This window comes from Castor canadensis, chromosome 6 (assembly GCF_047511655.1).
Source record: "Castor canadensis chromosome 6, mCasCan1.hap1v2, whole genome shotgun sequence".
NCBI lineage: Eukaryota > Metazoa > Chordata > Mammalia > Rodentia > Castoridae > Castor > Castor canadensis.
This window is the reverse complement of record NC_133391.1, coordinates 77,887,700-77,909,830: the sequence shown is the minus strand read 5'-3', so window position 1 is coordinate 77,909,830 and position 22,131 is coordinate 77,887,700. Positions and strand designations below refer to the sequence as shown.

At 40.3% G+C, this 22,131-nt stretch overlaps 2 protein-coding genes across 3 annotated transcripts; both read right to left on the bottom strand.

Moving 5' to 3' along the window:
• Nucleotides 1–390: 390 nt before the first annotated feature.
• Nucleotides 391–13,423, bottom strand: LOC109701046 (mitochondrial ornithine transporter 2). The gene has a single exon (XM_020186424.2). It carries the CDS (start codon nt 12,533–12,535, stop codon nt 11,405–11,407), a length of 1,131 nt encoding a protein of 376 aa, XP_020042013.1. The 5' UTR covers nt 12,536–13,423; the 3' UTR covers nt 391–11,404.
• A 2,607-nt stretch (nt 13,424–16,030) lies between these two features.
• Nucleotides 16,031–18,389, bottom strand: Taf7 (TATA-box binding protein associated factor 7). 2 transcript variants are annotated; one of them, XM_020186725.2, is made up of 2 exons: nt 18,111–18,389; nt 16,031–17,988 (listed from the first exon to the last, which is right to left on the bottom strand). In XM_020186725.2, exon 2 carries the CDS (start codon nt 17,542–17,544, stop codon nt 16,495–16,497), a length of 1,050 nt encoding a protein of 349 aa, XP_020042314.1. In that variant the 5' UTR covers nt 17,545–17,988; nt 18,111–18,389; the 3' UTR covers nt 16,031–16,494. The 2 variants fall into 2 exon arrangements, with proteins under 2 accessions (XP_020042314.1, XP_073932928.1); XM_074076827.1 differs by having other exon boundaries at nt 16,031–17,605.
• Nucleotides 18,390–22,131: the final 3,742 nt, after the last annotated feature.

Here is a 22,131-nt window from a genome sequence, read left to right as displayed (position 1 = left end):
GAGAGGTAGGTTGTTTCCCACCCTCATGGTTAGGACCTGACTTATACTAAGCACTGGCTCCTGAACAAATTCTCTTCCAATAACAGTAGGAGCTCAGAGGACCAGCGTACTGATAACTACAAACACTGTGCTGTAAACACAGTAAACGACTTGCTTGAGAGGTCTCAGATGGAAATGAGGGCTGTATTGGGAACTGGACTAGAGGTCATTCATGTTACATTCTGGCAAAGAACTTGTCTACATTTTGTCTGTATCTTGAAACTGTTGGAGGCTAAGTTTAAAGGTGAGACTAATGGTCTGGTGGAAGAAATTTCAAGCCAGCACAGCATTCAGGCTGTGGCATGGGTGTTTCTTGCTGCTTTCAGACAGATTTACAGTGAGATCCTGGAGCAAAAAACAAGAGTAGATAGATTTGAAAAACTTGTAGTTTGGCCAGAAAAGAAATACTGAAGTTGTGACCAAAGAGGGTTGGGTTGCTGAAGAGGTTAGTGACATTAAAAAGACATACTTTACACCTGGACAATAGGAAAGATACTTTAAAGGCATCTCAACAATTAGCCAGACCAGCCCAACACAGGCTCAAGTGTATAAAAGTTTAACTCATTTGAAAGACTTGGCCTTGAGACGACAGACCAAGGGCACCTTGCTCCCACTTGGCTGCCTAGGAAGTTGTTTTCCCAAGATTTGGTTCACCATGTTCAGCCTCCAGGCAATTAGAGGCCACTGCAGCCCACTTCATCTATATGATACTGGTTTCACAGTTATGAGGTCACAGAGGCTTCCATTTATTTCAAAGGAAGGTCTGGGAAGCCAGGCAGTAGGTTGTAGTGTCAGAGTCCTTGAAGGCAACTCCTAAGAGGGCCTAACTGTTAGAGTGAAGCCAACACTGCAATGCAGACCCCCAGGAAGTTAGAGATGCCAGTGATACTGGATTGTTGATTCCAAGTTCAACTCATGTCCAGGTGAAGTTGATGATTGAAGACACTGGACCAGGAGTTAAGAGTAAAGCATGCACAAGATTTATTGAAAAGACAGGAAAAACTCCCAGCACAGAAGGGGCTTAGGAAAGCTAAGCTGTAGTATAACTAGAGTATAGGAGTGATATAGGTCTCTGCCTGGCTCAGGTGCATCTATTCTACCTTGAAACTATATTTGTGATTGGTTGGCTCCTAGTCAACTTCCTGATGAACCCAGCCACCTGCCTGTCCCCCACCTTATGGAACAGAATATTCCAGGTCAGCTTCTCCTGACCTTGGGTCCCACCATCCACATCTTGCAGCTGCATTTTGTTATCTTCGTAAGAGGAAGCCTGTTCTCACGTCCCTTCAGATATCTTCTAAAATGTCTCCTTCAGTCAAAATGGCATCACCTCTGTCATTGTGTTGCAGGATACTCAAGGACAGGGAAACAGGACACGGAGGCAGTTCAGCAGAAAGCAATGTTTTATTGTGCTGGCACAGACTCAGCAGACTCCTGTCCAAAGGCTGAGCCCCGAGAACAAAGGAGTCTTACTTTATATACCCTTGCAAGCAGGTTACAGAAGCAAGAAGCATGGTTTAACCCATATATGGTTGCATGCAACTCTATTGGCTAATTCACCCACCAGTGCTATGTGACCTTCCTCATGTTTATATTCTTTTAAGTTTTATCTCCCTGCTGTGCTATCTCCTCCCCCGCTACATTATCAGAACACAGACTTGCTTGTTTCTTTTCTGACCCTCCTCTCTGCTACATTATTGCTCCCCTTACACCAGGAATGTGGAACATGTGCCCAAGAAAACTTCAGGCATAAAGGAAACTCACCCCAAGAGGGTGGCCATTTGGGCTGCAGCCAGCAAAGTCAGAGGTAATGATGTTCACGCCCTTTGAAGTTCACATCTTGCCATTCTATGACCCAGACATGGAGTTACAGGATTTAATGTTTGCACTGCTGAGTTGCAGTCTTTGCTTTGGTCTCGTCCCTCTTTTCTATGTTCCCATTCCTCTTTTCTGGATCTTGTATGCATGTAATTTTTTTTTCATTTTTATAGACATTCACAGCTAAGAGTTTGTGTTGAGTCTCAGAAGAGATTTTGGACTTGGACTTTTGAGCAATGCTGGAACTTTGACTTTTAGGGATGGACTGAATGCATTTTGCATTGTGAGACTGAAATGAGCCTTTGGAGACCAGGGGCAGAATGTTATAGTTTAGGTCTAGAATGCCCCTCACAGAATCATATGTTGAAAGATTGCCTGGTCCCTAGCCGAGGGCACTGTTGGTAGGTGGTGGAAACTTTAGGAGGTGGAGCCTAGTTGGAGAAAGTAGGTCACTACAAGCCTACCTTTCATTACCTTTGAAAAGTTTAATGGGATCCTGGCCCCTTTTTCTCTCACACACACTATCATATGCCCCTGCCACCATCATTTTCTGCCTTACCACAGGCCTAAGAGCAATGGAGCCAGAATGACTACTAACTGAAACTTCAGAAACTGTGAACCAAAATATATCTTTTCTCTTTTGAGTTGATTTCCTCGAGTATTGTGTCATAGCAACAGAAAGCTAAATAACACATTGGGGATGAAAAACAAATTTTCTTCCACCTCCTCTCTTTCAACTAACTCTCCTTAAAGGCAGAACATATGAGTTTTGTGGAGAATTTGGATTAAGAAATAAGTTGCAACTGATAACAGCCAATTCAATACTGTACCCTCCATTGGCTCTCTTCCTGCTTCACACTCTTGGTGTCTTACTTGTTTCTTAGGACTGCACTTAGTAATAAATGAGTAGTATATGAACTCTTTGCCTTATACTCTGTTTTTGGGGGGAGCTCAGACTGAGACAAATTCATTTTTTATAATAAAAAGAAAAATAGAACATATACTTGTACTTGAATATATGCATAAAAAACACTATCATGATAGATAAAAACATTTAAAATGATAATCTTTAGATGACTTGTAAAGTGATAATGTGAATGGGATGGGGCTAAGACTCTCAGAGAACATGTTTTATATAATTTTTCAGACCACGTAAATTAAAACATTATGCTAAATGTAACAGCCAAACACAATATTGTGTGAGTCTTCTTAAATTAAATATCCAGAAGAGGCAAATTCATAGGGATAGAAAGGAAATTAGAAATTAACCTGGATATAAGACAGGAAATGGGGGACTCTTGTTTAATGAATGCAGAATTTCTTTTGGGGCAGCAGAAATTTTTGGAAATTGGTAGAGGCAATGGCTGCACAATGTAATAAATGTAATTAATGCACTGAATTATTTAAAAGTGGTTAAAATGGCAAGTATATATATGTATATTGACTGGCAAATCCAACATATATATATAATATGAAATAAAAAATAAAAATTATAATGTAAGCCAGGCACAGGTGGCTCAGACCTGTAATCCTAGCTACTTGGGAGGCTGAGATCAGGAGGATCACGGTTAGAGACCAGCCTGGGCAAATAGTTCATGAGCCCCTATATCCAAAATAACTAGAGTAAAATGGACTGGAGATATGGCTTAAGTGGTAGAGTGCCTCTTTGCAAGCAGGAAGTCCTGAGTTCAAAACCCAGTCCCTCCAAAAAAAATGTAACAGAATATAACATAATAAAAGAAGAAATAAGTGGCTGGGAGCATGTCTCAAGTGGTTGAGTGCCTGCCTAGCAAGTGGGAAGCCCTGAGCTCAAAACCCATTACTGACAAAAAAAGAAGAAATGAAAGACAATAAATTCAAGTTTAAAAAAGAATCATAAACAGCTGATCAACACCCACAAAAATATTCACCCTCATCACCCTCACAAGTAATTAAAAAACGAAAATCTAAAAATAAGTCATTTAGATTAAAACCTAACTCATACATAGTTCACTAAGTACCAGGCACTACATTAAGTTAAGTTCTGTACTCATATGTACTTATTTAATTCTCACAGGCACTAGAAGGTAATAATCCTTATTTTCCTGTTAAGGAAACTGACACACAGAATTAGAAAACTTACCTAAGGTTACATGCTTAGTAAGTGTCAGAGCCAAGACATGAAACCAAATACTGAGGATTTAAAATCTGTGTTCCAGGGCTAGTGGAGTGGCTCAAGTTATAGAGCACCTGCCTCACAAAGCCTAGCAAGCATGAGGCCCTGAGTTCAGGCCTCAGTACCGAAAAATAAATAAATAAACCAGCTAAAATCTGTGTTCCATTCTAAGATGAAACCACTAATAAAAAAGCAAACAGAAGAACCAAGCATAGTGAATCACGCCTGTAATCCCACCACTTGGGAGGAAAACAGAATGTAAGAAATGGATGAATTTAAGAAAGCAGTATTCAACTTAATATAACAATAACAATGTCATGTAGCGTTTGAAAATATGTAGATACAAAAAGACCTGTATGTACGGAATGGGAAGAAATAGAATAAAGTGTTCTAAGATTGTATTAGAAGTTTTGGGCAGCACTGTAAAGCAAAGATCAACAAATCGGGCTGACAGAGTGGCCCAAGCGGTAGAACACCTGCCTAGCAAGACTGAGGCCCTGAATTCAAACCCCAGTACCACCAAAAAAATAGAGAAATACAAGTTATGTACATTTGAGAGGAAGAAACAAAATTGTTATCAAAAAGAAAATCTAAAATATTTACATAAAAAACAATTTAAAAGTTTAGTTAAGAGCTGGGTGCCAGTGGCTCACGCCTATAATCCTAGTTACTCAGGAGGCAGAGATCAGGAGGATCACAGCTCAAAGGCAGACAGGGCAAATAGTTCACGAGATCCTATCTCAAAAAACCCTATCACAAAAATAGGGTTGGCAGAGTGGCTCAAGGTATAGGCCCTGAGTTCAACCCCCCAGTACCAGGAAAAAAAAAAGACTGGATTTGGTGCAAAGACAGAAAATATGACTGATGTAATAGATTAAAAAGTTCAAAAGTAAACTTTTAAGTTTAATTTTAATTTCACATGTGGAACATGTGAATTTTGACAGAGATGGCAAGTCAGATAGTCTCATTTTTCTCAGGCTATAACAAAATACCATAGACTTAGTGGCAAAAACAACAAACACTTATTTCTCACAGTTCTGGAGGCTACAAGCCTAAGATCAAGGTATGAGAAGATTCTGGTCTTGTTGAGGCCCTCTTCCAAACTTGCACAGATGGGCCTTCTCACTGTCAGCATCTTTGGTGGGCAGAAAGACAGGAAGCTCTGTGACTTTTTTTTTTGAAAAGGTACTAATCCCTCATGGGAGGTTTCAGCATGTGATTGTATATATATCAAAACATTATTCTGTGCACTATAAATATCTGCAATTTTTGTGGATTGTTCTTTAATAAAGCTAGGGGGGAATATCCTTTCTCTGCCTTTGCCATGCCTCTTTATTTGGCATTTAGGGGTGAGTGGCCAGATCTGGCATGTGGAAACCCAGGAATTTGGCCTTGGGTGTGAAACTCTGGTTTCTCCATCCCCAGAACCACAGGGGGACAAAAGGAAATAACAATAGAAAAATACTAAAGGACAAAAACAGAAATATCACAGGAGAAATATATGTAACTGTAAGAGGTGCTCAAACTGCTTTTGCTGAAAAGCACTGATTCCTTATTCGGGCCCATGAATTAACCAAAAGCAGGAGAAAAGCATGGCATTTGTCCTTCATTTTGTATCTCTCTTTTATCTAATCCATTCTCTCTGCAGTCACCTTGGAACCAAGGAAAGGCAGGAATGATTGATAACATCCTCATGACAAGGGAATGAAACTACCCCCAACAGTAGACCCTACTTTGGATGGACCACTTGCCTGGCTCAAGATAACTCCAAAACCTGTTCCAGAACAAGGACTGAGATAATGGCCAACCAAACTACACCTGTGGTCTACTATGCATACTCTTTGTCCCCTGGCCTCAGTTCTTTGTCTTAGACCTATAGCTCATGTCTGTACCCCAAAAATGGCTGAATATTGGCTTAATGCTTATTCAGCCTCTTCCTATGGTATGTCCTCAACCATGTTATAGACCTTCTTTCTCTGCCTTCACATGCCTCTTTGTTTGATGTTTAGTGGTAAGTGGCAAGACCTGGGATTTGGAATCCCAGGACTTTGGGCATTGGATCCAAAACTCCAGTTTCACAGCCAATAGATATATGAAGACATGTCCAATATTTTTTGCTGTAATCAGAGAAATAAAGATCAAAACCAGGATAAGGTTCACAGCTATTTGGGAAAAAAATTTAAAGCCTAATAATATCAAATGTTGGAAAGGATGGGAAACCAAGAGATTCAAGGCTCATAGATTACAAGTAAGAATAATAATTAGGGCAAACACTTTGGAAAATAACTAGGCATTATATATTAAATTCATTTGTTTGGGGTTTTTTTGTTTTTTTTTTTTGTTTAGGGTCTCAGTATATAGCACAGGTTAGTCTGGAATTACAGTCTCAACACCCAGTAACCTACTAAATTTAGATTAACTTTACTCCTAGTTAAATATGTGAGAGCTCCAGTCTCAACACCCAGTAACCTACTAAATTTAGATTAACTTTACTCCTAGTTAAATATGTGAGAGCTCCAGGATTTCTATTCTTAGTTATATGTATGCACATTTACATCAGAAGATACATATACATAGGAATGTTTAGAATGACAGTGTGTCTGGAGTGAAAAGAAATCAGAATAATGTAAACGTCCATCAACTGAATAAAAGAAAAACTGTGGTATTCCATTCACAAGACGGAATTTTTACCGCAGTCAAAATACATAAACTACAGGATTGTTGTAATTTATGATTATTGAATGAAATACAAAGTGGAAAAAATGAGTGCCAAAGTATTATTTAAAATATCTTATCATTACTATACTATTTTAAACAACTAGATGAACAAGCTGGGTATAGTAGTATGTACGTGTAGTCCCAGCTATCTGAGAAGCTGAGACAGGAGGATGGCTTGAGCTCAGAAGTTCTTGACCAGCCTGGGCAAAACAAAGAGACCTTATCTCTTAAAAAAATAAACGAATGAATAAATAAATCTGTATACATATATAGTTAACTAGATAGATACAAAGATATATTCATAGATACAAGAGAGAGACTGGATGGGTAAATAAATAAATCAAGTCATATTGGACTAATGATGAGAATCTGTGAACAATCCAAATGAACCTGCGTTTAACATGGATTAAAAAGCACAAGGAGCATATGTGGTAGAAGACAAAACACACAGAACCACCAAGGAAGTAGTCTTGCCAAAAAGTTTAACCTCAGCCAAGCCTTACGGCCTTGTCTCACAGAAAGCCCATATCCCAGGAGCCTTCCTGCCTAGTTCTGCCCCCTGGACAGAGCATAATCAATCTACAGGAACAATGCTTGTTTGTAGAACAAGATCTTATCAGCCCAGATCAGCTTTGACTGCAGATAGCAAAGCAAAGGGGAGAGGGGGCAAACAAAAATGCAGAAACAGAGAATAGAAAAATAAAGACCAGTATATGCTAAAATCCCATGAACCACTTACCAGAAGACAGTAATGACCCAATAGTAGAGTCCAGACTCTGAACTGAAGAATAACCCTACACACTGCCTGTTTGTGGACAAATGGGCATCTGAGTCCCAGAAGATTTCCTATGTCTGGAACCAAGGAGATGGGAAAGGCTTTTATCATCACCAAGAAGCTAGATCAGGAACCCCTAGCACTGGCAGGAAGAATCTGCACATTTCCTCCCATCACAAAAATGCCATTTGTAAATCAATGGGCAAAGATGTGTGGAAAAATACTTTAGTTAGTATCTGGTCAGAGTCCAAGTTGTTGAGGAAGACAAATTTCTCTAGGCTGGCATAGAAATAACTCATCATATACTCAATTATCTGGCTTCACAGTACAGGAAATTATACCATTTCAGGACATTATTTTCAATCACAGAAAAGTAAGATTATTAAGAGATGTCAGTTTTCTACAAACCTACTTAACCTACCTATAAAATTTTTCATCTTAGTATGCAGTCTAAAGCCAGTAATACCAAATGTTCTGAGCTAGTTTTGAAAAAGCCATCAAGACTCATGCAGTATAACAGACAGTTTCCATTCTGATGACTGTCACCAATCTTGAAGAGGTCAGGAAACAAGAACATTGTATTTTGCCTTATAAATAGCATTGACAAGGCACCTAAATTTAAGTGCTGTCATTAGAAGGAAGCTAAGCATACTGTGGATAGTGGACCTTGAAAGGCAGGTCATAGAGCTGGACAATAGTTTCAACACTCATTTTCTTTCTAAAAAGGCTCTCAGAGCTTGGCGCCAGTGACTTATGCCTGTGCTTAGCTACTCAGGAGACAGCGATCAAGAGGATTGTGGTTAGAAGCCAAACCAAACAATTCCAGATACCCCCATCTCAAAAAGTACCTAACACAAAAAGTAGCTGGCAGAGGGGCTCAAGTGGTAGAGTGCCTGCATAGCAAGTATGAGGCCCTGAGCTCAAACCCCAGTGGCCTTTATCAAAAATCTCCAATGACTATATTATGTGCACAACATCTTCCTGGAGGTAATTATTACTCTTCTTTAGAGGTCAGGACCAAAAGAACCTACTTTTCTTCCAAGTTCAACATAAAGATCATGAAGAAAATGAGTTTTTTATACTCCATTGTCAAGACATGATCCTTCTGAGATATCACATATACTTAACTACTACAGCTTGTTATCTGGTAAAAGCTAGGTAAGAATAAACTTCCAGATACAATATTACGATAGCATTGCAAAATGCAGACCATCCAACCTTGAGAGTAGACCAGAGTATAATCACTAACAAAAGATTTTTCAAAACTGAGGGATAAATTATGCTAAGTGGAAGTTAAGTAAAATTTAAGTAAGACAAAGTATCAGAAAAATTGATTTGCCCAATTTTAATCTTAGAAATAAATCTCATGGCACTAATCTAAGGAATACAAAATAAAAAGCCACAATATAGAAACAAAAACACAATTAAGGAGAGGTGATGGTTTCTTAAGTTCAGAGATTCCATCACTGATTATAAACACACACATACACACAATTTGGATTCTGGTTTTCTTCTTTTAAATTTTATTCTAGAATATCACTCTCCTTATTGTTAAATAAATAACTAGACCATCAGATCCTTGAAGTCAGAAATCAGATATCATTAATTTCTGAATACCCAGAGCTCAATACAGTACATTGCAAATGGTGCAAATTAAATAATTTATAACTATAAATTTAATAATTAAGCAATTTAATGATAGAACAAATTTCTTTAAGCACAATATTTCAAATTACTATATTTTTATTTGGAGTACATATCTGAAATGATACAAAGTGTGCTCAAATATTAAACCAGGAATTAAATAAAACAGGAAAATTCTCCATAGACTTCCATTCCTCACTTCTACTCAGTCTTCACTGTCTCATACTCATACTATTTCTATGGAAGGTATTTAGTTAAACCTTTAATGGAAGACATGTGAGAAAAAGGTGCTGGGGAACTATAGACTGAAACAGTCTATTTCCTAATGAAAGCCAGTCCCATTTTCTCCCCTGGCTTTAATCCAGGTTTACTTAGATGAAGCACCACTCAACAGCTACTATTTTAGTATGGAACTATAACTTAAATTTATGAATAACTTAAAATAGGAAAATGGTTTTCTTTTTAGGTAAAAGAAAGTAAATGGAAGACTGGTCATAGATCCCAAGCATACTAAGTATGACATAGAACACATGCACAAAAAAAAAACAAATGTCCCCAGCAGTCCTTTTTTGCCACCATCTCATTTTCCTAACTTTCTTGCTTCTGGAACTATAGCTAGAATTACCATAAAGGCTTAATGAATAAAAAAAAAGCTTAAGGAAACTAGTAGGTTCACACAGGATTTACATTCTGCTGACAGTGATAGACACACATGGTGTGGACTGTTAAGACCGGTAGCCCACTTCCTTTCAGCTTTATAGCTGAAACACTTATTGAGAGAAATCCTGTTGGTCTTGGGGTAACACAGAACGATGCTTAATTTAGTGGTATAAGTGTATTGCTTACACAATATGGTCAAAAAACAGCTGCTCGAATCCAAGTCTGTGGAATAAGCTGAACCATGATTTTGAGATAGAGTTCATTTTGTTTTGGTGTGTGTGGAATTTTGTTTTAGAAGCTGTCAGTACTTATACATATACATAAGGTATAGTTTAATAAAATTGCTTTCCTTGTGTTTCCTTCCTTTAATATCCTCACACCCTATAAATAGTCATCATTAAAGTTCACTGACCACCAGTACCAAATTTAGAAGGCTCTAACACTGAAAACTTGACAAGGAGTTATGGACCCCAAGGTAAACTAAGACTGAGTCAGCCCTGACATTACTCACTGTGGAATGAAAGCATTAAGTGTACTCTAGTTCTGCCTGAGAGGAGATGACTTTACCCAGGAGTACTGTCCCTCTATCACCAAACAGGAAATAGAAGCTTCTCTTAGCTTTGATGATTTGTATTTGCTGGAAGAATTTCTGATTGGTGGAGGCACAGAGAACAGTGAGTGACCCAAAGTGAATCAACAACTCAAAATGGGCCAACAGAACATTTTGGAATCCTACTGAGGCCAGGACCCAGAGATCATAAGCCAAAAACTGCTTCCATCCACATGGGTCTTCACTGAAGCAGGGGAACACAGTCCCATTCCTTCCTCAGTCTAAAGCCTGGCTCTTTGAAAGAAAAGAAAGGAAGTTGTTGCAGGTGAGAGTCGTGCTGTTTCCCAAAGGTCTAACACGCAAGGCCACACCTGAAAATACCATCATGATGCAGAAAATAATACCACTTTGAAAATTAATTGCTATTTTTAAGAATAGAAAATCCAGGATGCCTACTCTGAAACTTTACTAATGAAAGTAGAAGCCACACTAGCATGCAAGTACAATCCCCTCTTAAAAATATATGTGACTATTTGGTTTTCAAGCACCACATAAAGACTTTTAAAAACTTTTAACAGCTCGGTGTGGTGCTCATGTTAAGCAGGTTTTTAAATAGAACCGACATCTTGAATGGGCTAAGCAACCATGAAACATGAAAAACCATAGGTGTTTTGGGTGGTATTTGAGACCAGTAAGGAATCAAATTATGTTTCCCTCACAATGTATAACCATCCAAACTGCATGCACACATACAGGTTTATGCAAAACCCTAACAGAACTATACACAGCCTTGCAGATTAGAGGTAGAGACGTGAGTTCACTCTGTATATCCTACCAATGGCAAGAGCAGAAAATTTCTATTTCAATTGATTATGGGCAGAAATTATGTGATATAAATAGAGGTCTATAAAGTTTGAGATTTAGAGTAGAGGAAGGGAAGATAAAACCAAAATTCCCAAGAAGTCATAAATAATCCGTGTTGCTTTTATACGCAGTGAGCTCATAGAACTACCGTCTTTAAACTCATGTGACTGCGTGTGGCATTTCAGTATGCTTCCACTTGGCTCATCATCAACCTCCTGCTGTATTCGTAAGCCACAAATAGTGCCGCATTGGAAGGAACTGCTCGAATTAAAGTAGCTTTTAGTCCAGAATATAAGGCTAATATTCCTTCATTTCTCACAATACTTAAAAGGGTCCCAATAAATCCTGCAGGCTTTTCAGCCATAGAAAGAACCTGAATTCTGGATTTAATGCAATCCAACGGGAATATGACCAGCCAGAGGCAGATTCCAGCCATTCCACCACTTAACATCAAAGGAACAGGGCCTAGTTCATCCTTTGAGCTCCCTGATGCAAAAAACGATCTGCTCAGTTCATAGCCACCAAAGTAGAAGAAATGGCCGGGTACTTCCTGAACTAGAGTGGTGGACAGTCCGTAGTAGAAGCCTAAGGGGCCATCCTTCCTAATAACACTCTTCACCACAGACCAGACTGTATTAGGGCTTTTTGCGATCTTTCCTGACAACTCCATTTCATGCATGGTCTGCAGCCGGCACTTCACAAGCTCGGTGGGGCACAGTACCAGCGCAGCAAATGCAGAGGCGATGGAGCCTGCGGCTGCATTCTGCAGATCATTCAGCGCTTCCTGCTTGTGCAGTCCAGCCACTTTCCTTACAAGCTGTTGGCAGAAGCCATAGCACATGAAGAGGACAGAGCTCTGGGCGACATAGGCCAGGAGCGCAGGGCTGGTCCCCTTGTACAAGCCCCCGAAACCCACTTGGTTGTAGGTCTTCAGGAAGCAGTCGATGAGGCCAGTGTACAGGGTGGGGAAGGTCTGCATCTTCACTTTGATCGTGTCGAAGGGCTGCCCAGTCAGCACACATGCGCTGCCCCCTATGGCCCCCGCGGTGAGATCTATGGCAGCCTGGATGCCAGGGCTGGACTTCATGTTCGCCTGCTGGTCCGCAGGTCTCCGTTGGAAGGCAGCCCCCTGGATCGTAGGACTAGTGTCTCTCGTCCTGCCGCGCCCAGTGCCTGGGTGTCCCTCACTCCCGGGTAGAGACCGCTTAACCCCAGGTTGAGCCGTCGCTGTGCTCCGGTTTGTTCGGACGTAACCCCTGCCGCGGCTCGCGAGCCCGCGAGTGCCCCACTGGCCCCACCAGCAGCCCACCATTCCCGCGGGGAGAGGCTGGATGAATACTTTTGGTGAGCTGTAATCTAGCCACTGAAAGCTTCTCCTACATTCATGCAATGACAGGCTGACTCCACGTGACCACTGTACACCCGGGGGACAGAGAAATGCTTCCCTGGGGCCGGAATGTAGCTCAGGTGCAGGGCATGTGCTTAGCTGGTGGGAGACCCTGCCCAGGTTATATCCCCAAACACCAGGGAAAGAAACGCTTTCCTGTTTGGCTAGACTTCCCCGTTTCTTGCCACTCAAACCAAAATAGCAATTGTGAGTCCCTAAGTCCAAACCCAGTGCTGACACCCCCCTCCCCCTCACACACACACACACACGCGCGCGCGTTAGGGCTTTTTGCTATCTTTCCTGACAACTCCATTTCATGCATGGTCTGCAGCCGGCACTTCACAAGCTCAGTGGGGCAGAGCTCTCAGTTGGTCGAGCTCAATGCAAATTGGGTAATCTACGGAAATTTTAAAATAGAGAAGACAAACTATTTGTGAATTGCTAGAGACCATGGCTGCTTTTATCAGAAAATCTCAGCCAGCTGTTGCTTCCCCTCACTCTCCTGGAAGCAGTGTTGGGGGCCTGAGCTCTGCAGATTTACTTCACTTTGGAGGTAAAAACAAATCAGCGGCAGGAGTGTGTGGAAATGAGTCTTATTTAGAAAGTTTTCCTTGACTGGTTAACCTTGGTCGTCAATTAATATTTAAAAAGTGAGGCAATAAAAAAGCACATTATGCATAGATAGTTTGTCAATAGGAGGTCTGGCCCTTTGTCTGGAGAGTGCCCCATATCAGTATTTTTGAAATTCTTTTCTCTGGAACCACATTTTTCTTCAGAGATAATCTTCCCATTTTGACGGGGGGGGGGGGGGGGGGGGGGGGGGGCGTGGGTGGAGTTAGGGAGATTACATGCCTAGATACTGGTTTAGTGAGAACCAGGTAAGGGAAGAAGGGTGGCATTCGCACAGTAAATACAACCTGTCATGTAATTTTCGTATTGGATCCTGTCTACCCCAGCCTTCACCTGTGCCTGTTTTTTCTGTGAGCTTGCTTTGGTTCAATTTATCCCAAACATAACTTTCTATCTTTTGTGGGATGGGGAAGTTATCCGGCTTCATAGTAGGGTCCACATCCCAGTCTTGAGATCAGACTTAAATGAACCTCGTAACTCCAGCTCACCTTTTCACCTTCCCTGAAATCTTCTGCTCACAGAAATGTGGCCTCTCATAAGTTCTGTATTAAGTGGATTTGTCTCTTTGGCATAATCTCCTGCAGACACTTAACATGCAACTTTCTCTGGAGCTTTTTTTTTTTAAATACACTGGATCTATTAAGTACAAGCTAAGTAATCAACTGCTTTTGTATTAGCTTATATATTTCTCAGGAGTCAATTAGTAATCATCTCAGGAATTACACTTGGAGTTTTACAATTACCTAATTGAAGAATTTAAAAATTGGTATTTTATTTATTGGCAATAAATAACTATACTTAGCCATTTTAAAGATTGACACAGGTACTCAATTTCGATTCAATATGCATTTAAACTACCCAAAACACATGTAACATTTAAATAGTTGACCTAATTTTTTTAATGCAAAGCTGTTTGTAAATAAAGCTACAGTATTAAGCTGAGTCAATCTTTTTATACAGACATATTTGAGGAAACTTTATGGCATAATTTATAAGCTCTGATTTAAAATTTTTGTTGTTAGTCAACCACAAAAGTTACGGTACTGGGGTTTAAACTCAGGGCTTCATACTTGCTAGGCAAGCATTCGATCACTTAAGCCATGCCAGCCCTCTTTTGTGTTAGGTATTTTTGAGATAGGGTCTCAATTTTATTCCCCAGGGGCTGACTTTGAACCCCAGTCCTCCTGATTTCTGCTTCCTCAGTAGCTAGGATTACAGGCATGAGCAAATGGCACCTGGCCAAAACTGCTGCTTTTTGAGCCAATGATACACACCTGTAATTCCAGCACTCTGCTGAGGCAGGATGACTATAGTTCAGGGCCAGCCTGGGCTACATAGCAAGACCCTGTCTTTTTAAAAGGACCATTTCTTTGAAGCAGACATCTGGAGGATTCAGGTTTCAAGCCAGCCCAGGCAAAAAGTTCAAGACCCCATCTTAATCAATTAAAGCTTGGCATTGTGGTATGCACCTGTCATCCCAGCTACCCAGGAATCATAAATAGGATTGTGGTCCAGGAAGGTATGAATAAAAGTCAGATGTTATTCAAAAAATACCTAAAGCAAAAAGTTCTGGGAGTATGGCTCAAATAGTAGAGAGCCTGCCCGGCCAACAAGGCAGAGTTCAAACCCCAGTACCACAAAAAGAAATTAAATGTGCATTTGAGAATCCACATTGAACCAATAAATGAGCCAGGAGTGATGAGATGAGATCAGGCTATTTTGTTAAGTGCATTCAGTATCTTTCCTTTCTATTATTGATAGAGCTCAGCAATTCCTAGTACAGACCACGGTAAGAACTGTTTGATAGATGGTCCCCTGTAAAGTCAAGTGTGAGAACTTTTCTAGTGTCAACCTTGTAAGCGCAGTAAAACACCTAGATATACTTAAAACAGGGGACTTTGTCACCTACCACCCTAACATGTTAAGAAAACTTTGTTTTCAAACCTCAAGAAATACTCCAAAGCCAGGTATCTTTCTTAAATCATATTCAAGTCTTGAACTTGTGAAAATACCTTGGTAAAAGATAAAATGATCAAATGTTACCTTTGGTGACAAATTACCTTTGGTGAGGCCTCCAAATATTAGCAAGTATGACTGTATACTTTAAATCTAGATAATTGATTTAAAACACTTCACCAATGTTTCCTATCAAATAAAAAAATAAAATTAGCTTTAAATGTTTACTTCATGAGGATGTTTTTAAATTACAGATTTATAAATCAACTTCACAAAAACTTGTAACTCTGCATCTCACCAACCACTGATTTTTCCAAAACAGCTTAGCGTAAAGCATTAAGGTCTTCCGAGAATGTAGTTTAAATGTGAAAATTATGCTTATGAAACCTTGAAATATCAGATCATGGTACTAATTTCCTTGATAAGCAATTTTGATAAAGCCACGAATGTATCTCTTCATTTGTCAGAACATTAAGTAATTGCAGCAATTAAAAATTAGGAATGTAGCCAGGTGTCAGTGGCTCTTATCAGTAATCCTAGCTATTCAGGAGGTGGAGATCAGGATAATGGAAGTTCAAAGCCAGCCTAGGCAAACAGTTCATGAATCCCTATCTCAAAAATAACCAACCTGAAAAAGGGCTGGCAGAGTGGATCAAGTGGTAGAGCACCTGCCTAGCAAGTGTGAGACCCTAAGTTCAAACCCCAGTACCACCCCCCCAAAAAGAAACTGAAAACCTAACAGAACTGCTTTACCTGCAAAACAGGAACATACAACATGTTCCTCCACCAAGAACCCACCACAACTTCCAATGCCCATGAAAGAACAAGTTAACATTATAAAGTGAAAACCAGTTGCTTTAATTGTGTAACAAACTTTATGAAATGATTTACACAGGAACTTGCTTTGAGTAGCGAATAGCTATTTGTATGTAAAAAACATATATAAACTAGCTTCACTGTCTCTGGACTAGTTTCTTCTTATTGATCTTAGATGGTAACACAGAACAGCAAAAGCAGCTTCTGGAAAATGGAAAAACAATACCAAAGTCCTGCAGTGAAGTTGTAATTAAGGCTGAACTGTTCATCTTACAACTTTCCTACACTCATTACTCACCCTATGCAATCCTACCCCCTAAGGAAATCTAGCATTGTGGTTCTGAAAAACAACTGAGATAATTCAACAAAACTTTTAGCAGGAGTAAGAACTACTTCAAGGTCCTAATACCCAGTCCAACTGAAGAAACCAAGATTTTTCTAACCTAACCAGTCTGAAGACTGAAATTAACTGTCAACATTCTTTACTTCTCTAGAAGTGATTCTAGCTCTTCTTGCAAAGAGCTAAGTTGTTCCTTTTCTCTGTCTTCTTTTTGTTTGAGTTCATCCAGCACAGCTTGAAACCTGTTCTTGAGAGCCAGGTTTTCCACTTTCATGATGAGATCTTCTTGTCGTTTTGCCCTGTCCTGGGTCTCTTGGAGCTTGCCTTTCATGTTATCAATCTGTTTCTGAATTCCCATAACCAGCTGATTGGTTCCTTCATTTTCTTGGTGCTGCTCATCTGACTCATTTAGCTTGTCCTGTAGCTGTCTCTCCAGATCTTCCTCAGTATCAATGATGTTTACATCTTCTTCATCTTGATGCTGTGTCTCATCTTCATCTTCACTGCTGCTGCTGAGGTCATTGAATATCTCTCGAAGCTCATCATGTTCTAATGAGTCATGGCCCTGCCTGTGGCCAGACATTCCTGGAGATGAGATATCAAGGCCTTGATTTTCTGTTTCTTTTGTTTCATCTTCAGCAATTATTTCCCAACGAGTACTGACAGCTTCAGCATCCGTACTCAGCAAACGCTTCACTTCTTTTTCCACATCTGGAGATTCAATATACTTCTTTTTTGCTGTCTTCCGGAACCTTCTCTTTCTGACATTTTTTAGAGGCAGAGTAATTCCATGGTTCCAAACAAACTTTTTCTCTTTGTCTTTATCTTTTTTCTTGCTTGCTTTGGGATCAGCAGCAGCAACTGGTTCCTCCACAGGAGGATAGAGATCACCATCAACTGTGGATACAAGCATCTGACAGATATCCGCTGTCTTGTAGAAAGTTTTTTTATCAATGGTTTTCAGGCTTTCCATAACACAGGGCAGATCTACCAATTTTGAGGCCAATGGAACCCGGTCCACTCTGACAATTCCATGCCTCCCATCAGGGTGTAACTCAATGGTCAGTCTGTCTTTCAAGTTGACATGGCCAGACTGTACTGCCCTCCTCACAGTAGAGGCGTATTCTGGAGGTAGGCGTAAGATAAACTGGCTCTCTAGTTCATGAGGAGCATCATCTTTGCTCTTACTCATCTTTACTTCTTTGTGATTCACTTCTCTAATAAACACTTGTTGCACTAAAAAGTTCAAGCTACTGAAAGAGTTAAAAAAGACCACTATTATGAACTGAAATCTTTTTAACTAGAGCTCCAAGTATAACAGCAGCTAAGCAGAACAGAGAAGCAGAACACAAGCTAAGCGGCTATTTGTCTTAATTTTTAATTAAGCCCCAAGTCTTTTCTCTGAATGTGCTGTGCTGGAACACCAGTCGCTATTAACACACGGGTTTATTCATGCATTTAAGTTCACTTAAGTATTATTAGATGCAATGCCAAGTTCCAACCTCTAGGTGCCGCTGCCGTGCAATGCAGACAGAGTAAACCTGCGGGCCAGCAGGAAAGCAAATGGCGGCTCTTGCGGAGTGATTTTCGGCATAGAAAGTCAGACAATCCCAAGCAGGAAAACAAATGGCGGCTCCTGCGAAATGATTTTCGACACAGAAAGTAAGGCTTGGCAGACAGTCCCAATCCACAAACTCTCCCGAACAAAGATATTCAAAAGGCGGGGCGCAGCGAGCTCTCTTCGCCTCAGGTACTTACAGTCCACTGGAGATTATAAATTCAGCTTCTCTGGGTCGGGACGAAACGGCGAGGAAGTCGGTCGGGAGCCAAGCGGCTGGGTGCCGAGCAGCCGGGAGCCGATCGTCTCACTTTCGATTCCTCTCTTCTTGCTGCGTGGCAGTGTGATCCGCTACTGATTATCAATGAAGGAGCCCAGGAACTGCGGCGCGAAATCTGCTGAAAGCACCAGACTGTACAGCCCAGCACGCCCGCGTCTGGACACGCAGACGCACTGCGGAGAGGAAAGCACTACGTCACGGCGCGACGGGGGAAGCGGCTGTGATTGACAGTCGGACCCAGCCGGAAGTATCAGCCTCTCCAGCGCGCGCAGGCGCAACACACAATTACGCTACCCGGCGTGGACACGTCTTTTCGCGAGATTTTCCTTCACGAGATTAAAAATGACAGTGTTTCCCAAGGATGCTACGGGTTGAAAATAAGACAGGAAGATTCCAAGAGAAGACATAAACTCGCTCTCCTTAAGACAGCCCTTTTAGTGTTGGCGAGGATGCGGGGAAAAAGGAACCCTCTTACACTGTTGGTGGGAATGTAGACTAGTACAACCACTCTGGAAAAAAATTTGGAGGCTACTTAAAAAGCTAGACATCGATCTACCATTTGATCCAGCAATACCACTCTTGGGGATAAACCCAAAAGACTGTTACTCCAGAGGCACCTGCACATCCATGTTTATTGCTGCACTATTCACAATAGCCAAGTTATGGAAACAGCCAAGATGCCCCAGCACTGACGAATGGATTAAGAAAATGTGGTATCTATACACAAGGCAATTTTATGCAGCCATGAAGAAGAACGAAATGTTATCATTCGCTGGTAAATGGATGGAATTGGAGAACATCATTCTGAGTGAGGTTAGCCTGGCCCAAAAGACCAAAAATCATATGTTCTCCCTCATATGTGGACATTAGATCAAGGGCAAACACAACAAGGGGATTGGACTATGAGCACATGATAAAAGCGAGAGCACACAAGGGAGGGGTGAAGATAGGTAAGACACCTAAAACATTAGCTAGCATTTGTTGCCCTTAACGCAGAGAAACTAAAGCAGATACCTTAAAAGCAACTGAGGCCAATAGGAGAAGTGGACCAGGAACTAGAGAAAAGGTTAGATCAAAAAGAATTAACCTAGAAGGTAACACCCACGCACAGGAAATCAATGTGAGTCAATGTCCTGTATAGCTATCCTTATCTCAACCAGCAAAAACCCTTGTTCCTTTCTATTATGGCTTATACTCTCTCTACAACAAAATTAGAAATAAGGGCAAAATAGTTTCTGCTGGGTATTGAGGGGGTGGGGGGGAGAGAGAGGGGGCGGAGTGGGTGGTAAGGGAGGGGGTGTGGGCAGGGGGGAGAAATGAACCAAGCCTTGTATGCACATATGAATAATAAAAGAAAAAGGAAAAAAAAGACAGCCCTTTTATCGAATCGCCGTGGAGCGGAAGAGCTTCTAGTCTTCCTGTGATTACCGGAGAAAAGGGCATTCTTGCAGAAAGTATCTTTGCTTCGGAAAACATCTTAGATGCTCCCTACCCTATATCTACCAGTTTGGTGCCACTTCAAGATTTTGTAACTAACTACAAAATGGATTTTAACGTACCCAAGTCAATGGAGTGAAGAATTGCTGCCCACTGTATAATTCTTGGTCTATATTTTGTTAATTATGCAAATACCTGACGGGAGCCAAGCCTCAGGGTTTGTTTCTATTTTGGAGGACTCCAGAACACCAGGGGTGATTCTTCTTTGTAACGTGCTTGACATAGATATAAATGTAAACAGAGAAGTAAGTGTTCTTCTGGGGACAAAGGTTCATTTAGGACAGAATTGTCTGATAGATAAATGATCTGATTAAAGTATAGTATACAGTTGAAACATTATATCCTGCCTCACTTGAAAATAATTTTTAAATTACTTTGGAATTTTTTTTCACTTTGCTATTTTGCTGTTTTCTGCTATCCTGTGGATGGTCAGCTATTCATCAACTTGTAGTTATATTACCTTAGTATAACTATGTAACAGTTTTTTTGTTGTTGTTGTTGGAAGTACTGGGGTTTGAACTTGGGGCTTCACGCTGGCAAGTCAGTGCTCTACTTCTTGAGTCGTACCGTCAGCCCAACAATTTACACTTCTTTATGTTCGTTTTCATTTATTTTTTTTTAGTTGACTCTCTGGCAGAGCAGCAAGGTCATTTAAAATTTCATTTCTAGCCTTTAAAATATTAACAACTGCACCAAAATTAAGGTGACACCCTTAAACTGTGACTAATATTTCCAAAGTTCACTTTCTTTTGTTCTTGTTAACTGACTTCCTGGTATGAAGCTTTTCTGTCTTGTTCATTGTGTCCCAGTGCCTACCTAGTATGAGAACATGAAAGATACATATAAAAACAAACGTTAATTGGATGAAACAGTTGATCCATCCAGAAATAACATAAATGTAGTCTAAATATTATAATGTGAGAGAAAATAGATTCTATGTCCCTTAAAAAGGAGATAAACTCACTTTATATACATTTCCTTTCTAGTTATGGTCAGTGCCAAGTGTTGAGAGATAGGGAGGTTTACTAATAGTATGTGTTATGGTTCAAATATGAAATGTCCCCCACAGGCTCATGTACTGGGGGCTAGGTTGCTAGCCGATGGTCTTTTGTGAAGTAATTGAATTCTGAGGGTTCTAATCAATAGAATAATCCCCTGACAGATTCAGATTATGATTTTACTATTGGAAAGTGGTGAAAAGTAGGAGGTGGGTCCCAGATAGAAGAAGTAGATCACTGGGGGTGTGCCCTGGAAAAATGTATCTTGTTCTCTGTCCCTTCTCTCCTCTCTGCTTCCTGGCTACCATGAGCTGAGAAGATTTTCTCTGCCACATCTTTCTGCCATGAAGCTCTGCCTCACCTCAGATCCAGACACACAGAGCTAGCCAGACATACCAAAATAAATCTTTCCTACTTTTAAGTTGTTTGTGCTAGGTATTTTGTCACAGTGACTAAAAGCTAAATAGTACAGTTGTGTGTGAATGTGGTTTGAGTAAACTGTGATACTATCATAGTATGTAATTAAAATGGCCTGCCACCAGTTTGATTTTTATGCTAGTTTTAAAGGAAAAACTGTGCCCTTCTGGATAACTATTTTATTTCTCTTTGTTCTATAATGTGTTGAAGAATGTTCTTATTTGTCTATAATTCCAAGATGACCAATTTCCTCTTAAAGATGAAACTTGTTCAATTGTCCCTTAATTATACCTGATTTTACTTACTCTATAGATATGAGTAATTAACATGCTAATCTCTGCATAGTGTTCTACCGAACTATATAAAATGTGAGATTGTGCTGGAGGAGTGGCTCAAGTGGTAAAGTGCTTGCCTAGCAAGGATGAGGTCCTGAATTCAAACCCGAGTACCACCAAAAAAAGAAGATATCAAATAAAATGTGAGACCATACTTACACATAAATATAATCCAATTATTACTTGCATCTTCAATCCCTATGAGATTTGTGGTGTTCAAATATTCTTATCGCAGAATTTGACTTGAAGTAAAATATGTGCAATTATTTTTTTGTGGCACTGGGGTTTGAACTCAGAGCAGACACTCTTCCACTTGAGCCACACCTCCGGTCCATTTTGCCCTGGCTATTTTGGAGATGGAAACTCCCAAACTATTTGCCTGGACTAGCCTCGAACCAAAATCTTCCTGATCTCAACCTCCCAATTAGCTAGGATCATAGACGTGAGCCACCAACACCCAGCAAATTCTGTACAATTCTGGTTAGCAAACTTACACTGCATTTTAGTTAGTAAGCCTTTACATGCAAATTGTCAGAGTAATTGAAAGGATTAACTAAAGCATCTCCCTCCATTAGTCTTGGAACATACTGTCTGCTTTGAACTGAACACACTTTCTAAATGCTGCTGTTTTTGGAGAGAAAGTACATTAACCCTAAAATTAAGGACTCTGCCACATTACCATTATCTCATTGTC